Source organism: Glycine soja, chromosome 18 (assembly GCF_004193775.1).
Source record: "Glycine soja cultivar W05 chromosome 18, ASM419377v2, whole genome shotgun sequence".
NCBI lineage: Eukaryota > Viridiplantae > Streptophyta > Magnoliopsida > Fabales > Fabaceae > Glycine > Glycine soja.
In genome coordinates, this window is record NC_041019.1 from 46,482,593 (window position 1) to 46,492,669 (window position 10,077).

Genomic DNA, 10,077 nt, shown 5'->3' on the forward strand with positions numbered 1-10,077 from the left:
TTTATCTGTCAAAAATGTAATTGTGAACGAATTACACCTTGACAACAAAAATGATTATTTATTAAAAAAAAATCAAGACAGTTGTGGGTGGGTCTTGAAAAAAGTAAAAAAAAAAAAGAAAGAAAACATCCATTTCATTAAGTTAACTATTTATAAGTAGATTTTGGCTCTAGAAGTTTTGCTATTGCTTGAGTCAGTTTCTTGTGGGTGGTTTCTACCATGGCTGGAACAGCAACTCCATCAAATGAGCAAGTTCACACAGTCTCCCTGAAAGTTTTGGTGGGTAAAAAGAACAACAAAGTTCTCTTTGCTGAGGCAAAGAAGGATTTTGTGGACGTTCTGTTGAGTTTCTTAACATTGCCATTAGGGACTATTGCAAGACTCGTGGCTAAGGAGTCCAATATAAAACCAGTTAAAGTTGGAAGCTTGAGCACACTCTATGAAAGTTTGTCACATCTCGAAGAAGTGCATTTTCGGACAAAGACTTGCAAAGAAATGCTACTGCAACCAAGGAACTCTATGGAATCCTATTGCCGACAAATGAAGCTGAACATCGATGACACTGAACCCACGCAGTACTTCATCTGTGATAAGTGGGAATGTAGTAGAAAGAAAAATGGAAGCCGTTTGAGCATTTTTCGGAATCAAAGATGCCATTGTGGAGATCTATTGAAAATGGTAATTACCCCAGAGAATAATATTTCGAAAGAAGAAGGCTTCGTTAAGAAAAATGCTACTTTCATCGTTTTTGATGATCTTTATATAACGCCTAATGTTTTTGGAGCAAGTGTGAAAAATCTGTTCAAGAAGAATGGAATCGATGATATGGAGGATGTTAAGGAAGAAACTGTGCTTATCAGCAAGAAAGAGGTACGTTTCCTCAGCCTGGTTTTGTTATTTTTGCTTTTACCTTTTGTAATTTTTTTTATTCTTTTCCATTTTTCATTGGTTTGTTCATATTTGAGTGTAGGTAGTGGACTTGCTTAAGCTTTCATTGGTCTCAAATACTCCTATGACAGACTTCATCTTAAAAAAGGAACAATGTCTTTATAAATTTACCCCTACAAAGGAATATGAATTTGTGATTGGAGAAGTGTCATCTGATGAGGTAAGGCAAATAGTTGTGAAAGTACAGCAAAGAAAATCAGATGGGACGTTTCTGTTTGTTGAAGCAGATGAAAAGTTTGTGGACTTTCTTTATAGTTTTCTCACTCTCCCCTTAGGAGGAGTGCTGCACATGCTTGAAGGATTTTCTTCTGTGAGTTGCTTAGATAAATTGTATGGGAGTATGACTGAATTGAGTTCAGAAAAATATTTAAGCTCACAGCAGGGACTCAAAGACAAACTTGCTAATCCTAAGTGTGCTCCACTGTTTAACCTTAGCAAGCAGATACTACCTATTGTGGCAGAAAGCTTGCCTGCATTTTATTGTCATCCTCATAAATTTCCTGTTATATCTTCTTATGCGGGTGAAATTTATGCACCATTGGACATTGTTGATCCTAAGTCACCTAGTGGAGAATCTTCAAGTTCTGAAGGATTTGTTGAAGGACCAGCAATGTTCATGGTGACTGATGACTTGGATGTGACTCCAATGTCATCCATTTCTGTTGTTTCATATCTAAATAGACTAAAAGTACCACTCTCTGACTTGGAGGAAAGGGTCATCAAAATTGGTGTGAAGGAGGTGAGACACTGCATGCGTGAGGCTTCTTTCATTGCATAGTCTTATTTGTATGCGATTACATCACACTCTTTGATTGCATCGTGCAGGGCCTTCGCATACTGAAAGCTTCATTGACTTCAACATATGCTTTGTCAGACGCTCTTAAAGACTTGATAAAGATCACACAGGAGGAGAATTGACCGATAACTTGCATCTTGTCCAAGGTTGTAGAATTGTGGTTGCTACAAATTTTACAAAATAATAACCTTAGTTTTTCAATCTTTTGCTGTGTATAATTTTTTGTGGGTTCTGTTTTATCAAATTATTTAGTTTTGCTATGTTTCGTGTAAAATTCTGTGTAGGAATTGGAGAAGGTTGCTGTGTTATGCTGGAAGGGAGAATTATGTATGAGATGAAGGTGGTTTACTTGCTGAACGTAGTGCACGTTGACGGGAATGATTGCCTAGTAAAGCAAATTAAGTAGTTTCTAGTATCTTTCAATTCATTAATACAATCATGTCTATTTTTCTTTCTTTTTTTGTGTGATTAAACTATTATGTCTGTTGATTTCCTTTAATGAACATACATATGTTCACGGTGCGTGTAGAGCTCTAGTGATGATGGTAATTTTGGTCTTTTATAATCTGTTCATCAGCTTTTGTATTCTTCGTATCCATTGCATTATTTTTTAGAGCGTTCTAGTATTAGTATTATTAATATTACTATTATATAATCAACTTAAAAAATATTTTATATTACTCATTCTTACAAAAACCTTAATACAGGGATACTATTGTTTTCCATCAAATAGGTGATTTATACAATTTTTGTTCCAAATTTTGTTGAATAAAATACCCGTGTATAGCTTCCTATTTTTTCTCTCTTTTTAAATCTGAGTTATGATTGTGAAATATCCTCCAGTTGCGTTCATAATTTACTTTCTGCCTGAAAATTAATCTGACCATCCTGAATGAGGTCTTTTCATACCATCAATATTTTTCGTAAAGAACCAAATCAGTTCAACTGTAACGTTATTGACAATAGCTTCATTTTAATTCATGCAATCTCACCCGTATACATTAGTTCTCATTTTTTTAATGACAAAACCTAGATGCAATATTTTAAATTCTTTTTTGACTGAAATGTAATCTTAATTTTGGAAGACGTATCCTAGATTTTTAGTTTCTTTTTTGTATAAAAATGTGGTATGGGGATTTGCACTCTTAATTTGATCATTTTAAAAAAAAAATTAGATGTTTCTTTGTCATTTTTTTGTGTGTATCAACTAGTGCATGTTTTTGTGCGATGCTAAAACAAATTACTCATAGGAAATAATATTTTTTTTAGTATTTTGAAAAAATCAAACTTAAAAAGAATACTTAAATAAATATATATTTTTATAAACATTAATATGATGTCAACATAAATTTATTTTACCTTGACATCATTAAGTTATCTCTAAGTTATGATTTCATCGAAGAAGCTGACAAAATCTCACAATTTCAAGAGTTTGTCTTTAACTCTTATTGTTATGCAAACCAAACAACAACTGAAAATTATTAATGCTGAAAATTTAAAGAAATTGTAATACTAAAGGAGTCAATCATAACCTTAGAAGAAGCTCTTCATTTAGTTTATTTTTCCAACATAAACATATTAACATTTTATGATCCAGTAAAAAAACATTTTATGATAAAGTTATATATATATATATATATATATTAAATTTGATCAATGTATATTATTTTAATAAATTTGCAAAAGAAATTTTCTCGGAAAAAATCTATATATATTTTGTTAAAAAAGTAATAATATATATAGATTTGAAAATCTGTTTCTTTTTTATAAATTATTTAATACTTTAGTCTGCCAATAATATATCCCTTATCATGTCATAATTTTTATAATTCTAATATATTTATTAGGTTGAATTTGGATCCTTTTATTCAAATTAAGAACTAATGCTATTTACTTTAGTAACACGTTTTCCTATTACATTTATGTTGTTAGCTACTAAATATAATAAAAAATATATTTTAATAGGAAATTTTTGGCTCACTATGATAAGCTAATATTATTTAATCCTTGTTACTAAATTATATTTTTTTATTGGTTTAATTTTGTTTGTGGGTATGTTTTATTATTTTCATTTTACTTTCTTCCGACGGTAATTGTATATATAACCTCCATATATTATAAGATATAAAAATAATCTTAATTAGTAGTAATTGTGATCGTCGCTAGTTATGAGACTTGTATGTAACCAGCCAAAAATTTTAATTAGGAATATAAAAATAAAAAAATACGATTATTTCCTATTGGTGATATTGCAAGGAACATCGAATTTCATATATATATATATATATATATATATATATATATATATATATATATCCTAGTGGTGATTTCGTCTATACAGTGGATGTTAATTTAGTATGATTAAGGAATTAATAATATTTTTTCTTAAAAAAAATATGTTAAGGATGAACTAGAAATCCCTCTGAGGAGCATAAATAATATTTTTAATATTTTTTTACTTTAGATATTCCTAAAAAATTAGTAAAGACGTTGATTAACATTGACATTATTAATTAATTCTTGTAAAGACGTTGATTAACATTGACATTTTTAATATTTTGCTTTATACCATGGCTTCAAGTGCAACCGAGGAACAAATTTCTCTAAAAGTTTTGGTTGACGAAAAGAAAAATAGAGTTGTGTATGCCGAAGCAGGGAAGGACTTTGTGGATATTCTGCTAAGCTTCTTATTTCTTAAACTTGCCCTTGGCACGATTGCTAGGGTTGTGGGTGAGGAATTAAACATGAACAAGGTTATCGTTGGAAGCCTAACTTCATTGTATGATAGTGTGGTGTGGCCAATGTGGAGAAAAAAGCATTTTTGGACAAACACGTGCAAAGAAATGCTGCTTCAGTCAAGGAACTCAACGGAAAGCTATTGCCAAAACCTAAAGCTCAACATTGATGACACGGAAATTGTATAACTAGGATACAAGTAAGAAAAAGAAATAGAAAAGTGTAATATAAAATAACTAATATTAGACTTCTATTTACAAATTTTTTACACTACTATCCTACTGATTATCTAGGCAAATTTACAAAACTGGATTTTTAAAAAAAATACAAAAATGGATAAATTTTGAAAATAATATAAAGTAGGGATAAGTCATATTTTAAAGCATGACTTTAGAATGTCGTAATTTTTTTAAAATACTTAAAGTCGTGATTCAAAATAACATTTTAATAATTTTTCTAAAAAAATATAAAATACTTGAAGTTATGTTTTGAATCATGACTTTAATATAGTTTTTAATTATATTTTTAAAGTTGTATTTTCAAATATGATTTCTTTATATGAAATCGTGTTTTAAAATACAATTTATTTATATCCTATAATATTTTTAAAATTTACCAATTCCAATAATTTTTTTAAAAAATTACCTTAGTTTTGTAAATTTGCTACTTATCTATCTTTCTTGCCTTTCTTTTTCCTAACAAATGGTTTAACTTTAGAAAGGTATAAAGTAAAAGTAACATGAGCCAAATGTTGTGCAATGTTTAGTAGATAGTGGACCTACATAAAGAATTAAAGATAGAGTTGAAATAACAAGTGTACAACTACAAATATTGTTAGTCTAGATTTCAAAAGATATTCTGTACAATGGCTCTTACAGTGGCTGCAAATGCAACTCCATTAGACATCCAAGTTCACACAGTTCCGCTGAAAGTTTTTGGTAGACAGAAAAATAAAGTTGTTTTTGTTGAGGCAGGGAAATATTTGTGGCCGTTCTATTGAGTTTCTTAACTTTGCCGTTAGGGACTATTGCCTGAGCTCGTTTTATGAAAGTGTCTCATCTTGAAGAAAAGCATTTTAGGACACAGACATGCAAAGAAATATTGCTACTGTACCCAAGGAACCCTATGGAAGATTATTGCTAGCAATTAAAGCTGAATATTGATGACACTGAGCCTGAGAAGTACTTCTTTTGTGAGAACTCTGTATTCTAAAGCATGAATACTTTAAAATTATCGATAACAATATATATATATATATATATATATATATATATATATATATATATATATATATATATATATATATATATATTTTGTTATATATTTGCTTAAATGTGTTTGAATGTAAAAGACAAATAAATGTGAATATTATTTTATGACCTGAAATAAAATTAATAAAATGACTATGAATTGTTAATATCAATAAGTATGTGGAGGCCATATATTTAGTTGGAATTAAATGCATGATGAATTTGTTAGTCATCAAAGTGACCAAATTTATAAGGTTATTTAATTGCATATTAATGATTATTTCAATTACTCATAGAATAATGGATGCTAAATTATATGATAGTTGGTTTATGGGTAATTGAAATTCATTGTTATAAGACATTTATGGATTATCCAAAGGTTGATTAGTTGTTCTTATAATTAATGAATATAATTGTAGGTGATTTGTGTGTATCATTAGTTTTATTTATATACCTAAAGGTAATAAGTACTATTAATTGATGCATATTTAATTGCCATATAATGATAAGAATTTTATTAGCATCATCATGTTTGTATGTTGTGTTGGTGTATCACCCAAAGAAGAGCATCAATATACATTGATCGTTATCTGAATGAATCATATATATGACACGTGTTTTATGTCTCAAAACACTTATGTGAATTTTATTATGCAATACATGTTCCCAATTCACTGAATTCTCATGTATCAATGGCACCAATTTTAATGGACTTCTCTGACTGGAATGAGCAAGTCCAATTTAACCTCAGTGTTTTGGATCTTAATCTTGCTACGTTGGAAGATAAGTCTATTACTATTACTGATGCTAGTAGCAATGAAGAGAAAACCCATTATAAAGTTTGGAAAAGATCTAATAGACTCAACTTAATATTGATGAGAATGAATTTTGCAGACAATATTAAGACAACTCTTCCTAAAATAGAAAGTGCTAAAATGTTTAGGGGGTTAGTGGGAGAGCGCTCTTAAACAGGTGATAAGTCTATTGCTGTGACATTAATGAATACATTGACCACCATGAAGTTTGATGGTTCACGTACTATGTATGAACATGTCGTTGAGATGACAAATATTGCAACAAGACTAAAGACCTTGGGAATGACCGTGAATGAGAACTTTCTTGTTCAGTTTATTTTTGAACTCATTATCGTCTGAGTATGGCCCAATTCAAATGAGTTATAATACCATAAAAGATAAATAGAATGTACATGAATTGCATAGTATGTTGGTTCAGGAATAAATGAGGCTTAATAATCAAGGAAGTCACTCAGTCCAATATGTAAGCCACTAAGGGAATCAAAGAGATGAAAAGAAATTTATGAAGAAGCATGATTAAGACAAAAGGACATTAAAGATCAATGACGACTCTTTGCAAATCTGGACATTTCCAGAAAGATTGCTTAAAACGTAAGTCTTGGTTCAAAATGAAGGGTGAGCTTAATGCTTTTGTATGTTTCAAATCAAATTTAACTGAAGTTCCCCATAATACATGGTGGATTAATTCTGGATGTACGACTCATGTTTCTAACACTATGCAAGGATTCCTTATAATCTAAACCATAAGCCTAAATGAGAAGTTCGTCTTCATGGGGAATAGAATGAAAGCTCTAGTAGAAGCAGTTGAGACTTATTATTTAAAACTCAACACTGGACATCATTTGGATTTAATGGAAACTCTTTATGTACCTTGTTTATCTAGGAATGTAGTTTCATTATTTAAATTTGATGTTACTGGTTACTCCTTTAATTTTGGTAATGTATGTTTCAGTTTATTTAAGCATAATCATCTCATTGGTATTTTTGTTCTTTGTGATGGTTTATATAAATTGAAATTAGATGGTTTGCATGTTGAAACTATTTTAACTCTGCATCATAATGTTGACACTAAACGTAGTTCAATGAATGAATGATCTGCTTTCTTGTGGCATAAACGTTTAGGTCACATTTCTAGAGAAAAGATGGAAAGATTAATAAAGATTGAAATTCTTTCTGATCTAGATTTTACGGATCAAAATATTTGTGTAGATTGTAGTAAGGAAAAACAAACAAAATATACAAAGAAATGAGCTACAAGAAGCACTCAGCTTCTTGAAATTATGCATACTAATATTTGTGGACCTTTCGATGTTAATTCTTTCGAAAAGGAAAGATACTTCATCACCTTTATTGATGACTATTCACGTTTTGGTTATGACTACTTACTGCATGAGAAATTTTAGGCAATGAATGTCTTACAAATTTAGTTGAATGAAGTAGAAAGACAATTAGACAGAAAAGTAAAAATTATTGGATCCGATAAAGGTGGTGAGTATTACGGAAGATATGATGAAACTGGGCAACACCTAGGTCCATGTCCTAAACTTCTTCAGAAACGTGACATTTGTGTGCAATACACAATGTCTGGTACACCACAACAAAATGGTGTATCAGAAAGACATAATAGAACTTTAATGGACATGGTTAGGAGTATGTTAAGCAATTCAACTTTACCCGTATCTTTATGGATGTATGCTGATGTGCCATCATTTTCTCCTATTTCTTAACCCTTTTTGCCCCATTTTAAATACTGATTAGTCTTAATTGTCAAATTTATTAGGCAGTTTTATTATTTGGGCCCATTCAGCTAATTTGATGTTTTTAATCTAATTTCAGGAATTAATGAAGCATTGGGCTTGAATCTAGCATTGGGCTTGAATCTAGAATTGGGCTTGGACTTGAAGAGGGCAGACTAATTTATTCTATAAAATTAGATCTTATCTTATCTAGATATTATTTAGATTTGATCTCATCTAGATATTATTTCATCTAGATCTTATCTTATCTTATCTTATCTAGATTTGATTTGATTTTACTTATGGGCTTGGATTTAAAACATATTTGTAAGCTTTGGGGCTGAAAAAAACTATATAACAACACCAAGGTTCTAGTTTAGGAGGCCCCCTCTCTCCCTGGCGGGAGACTCTCTCTCTCTCTCTCTCTCTCTCCCTCTCTCCCTGGCGGGAGACTCTCTCTCTCTCCTCTCTCTCTTCTATTTTTCGTTTTTAGTTTTAGTCTCTCTTCTCTTTCTCTTTTATTTTCGTTTTTTTACAATTCCAGTTCAGACTTTTAGTTTTATCAATAAAATTTCATTCTCTATTTGATTAATGGAAGGCTAAGTCCGCAGCGTTGTTTTCCCTTGAGGATCAAGCACAGTTCTCTTTGAGGTTCTATTATTACTGTTAAATTCTGTTTAGTTTTTCCTCTTCACTAATTACTTTGAATTTGTTGCTTTTAATTCATGCATGCTTAGTGCTTGATTAATTGTCTCTGCGCTTAATTTACGTTCATGCTTAATGATCGTTTATGAGTAATTGGTGTATGTGATGCTTAATCACATAATGAATGCCTTATGTTGAATTTCGCTTAGTAATTTAATTTAGGGTTGGATTAAGTGGTTAAACTGATAAAGGATAAACTCTCGTAACCTAGGATAAGAGACTTGCTTGTGAATCAAGGGGAAGCAACGTGTTTTAATTCTGATATTTTCTAATTCACATATATTCGCTGTTTAATTTACAAAAGCAAACAACCCCCCCCCCCCCCATCGTTACTGTTACTGTTACTGCAAGTATATTATGAACATTTGGCTTGTCACTGCTCGTTGGGAAACAACCTAGGATCACTTCCTAGTTACTACATTTTAATGTTTATTTGATTCGGGTACGGCCTCGATCATATGCCTTAAAAACTGTCATGTATTTGTTGAATAGGATTCCTAGTAAAGTAGTTCCAAACACATCGTTTGAACTTTGGATTAATAGGACACCTAGTATTAGACACCTGCATGTTTGGTGTTGCCAGATAGAAATAAGGATTTATAATCCACAAGAGAGAAAATTGGATGCAAGAACAATCAGTGGATATTTCATTGGTTATCTTAAAAAGTCAAAGAGATATATGTTTTATTGTCCTAATCATAGTATGAGAATTGTCAAAACTAGAAATGCAAGGTTCATTGAAAATGGTGAAATCAGTGGGAGACCAGTTCCACCATAAGTGAAAATTAAAAAAGTTAGAGTGTAAGTTCCTTTAGCTTGTGCCTCTAGCAGTAAGGTGATTTCTCCTTTAGTTGTTGTTACAAAATTAGTGAAGAAGAGCAACACAATAATGAACCCATGATGCATAATGAACTTATTATGAAAGAACCACAAGAAGTAGCATTAAGGAGGTCTGAAAGAGAAAGGAGACCAACTATTCCAAATGACTATATATGTGGTATTCCTACATGAAAAAGAAACATAAACAAACTTAAGCATTAATGACAATGATCCAATTTCATTTTCACAAGCTGTAAGTTGTGATAAGTCTG

The 10,077-nt window shown here is 30.8% G+C and overlaps 1 protein-coding gene across 1 annotated transcript; it reads left to right on the plus strand.

Annotated features, from left to right (window-relative positions):
• The first annotated feature begins 219 nt into the window (after positions 1-219).
• LOC114397324 lies at positions 220-1,866 on the plus strand. Its single transcript, XM_028359391.1, has 3 exons — positions 220-870; positions 971-1,687; positions 1,774-1,866. The coding sequence occupies exons 1-3, from the start codon at positions 220-222 to the stop codon at positions 1,864-1,866; spliced, it is 1,461 nt and encodes a 486-aa protein (XP_028215192.1).
• Positions 1,867-10,077: the final 8,211 nt, after the last annotated feature.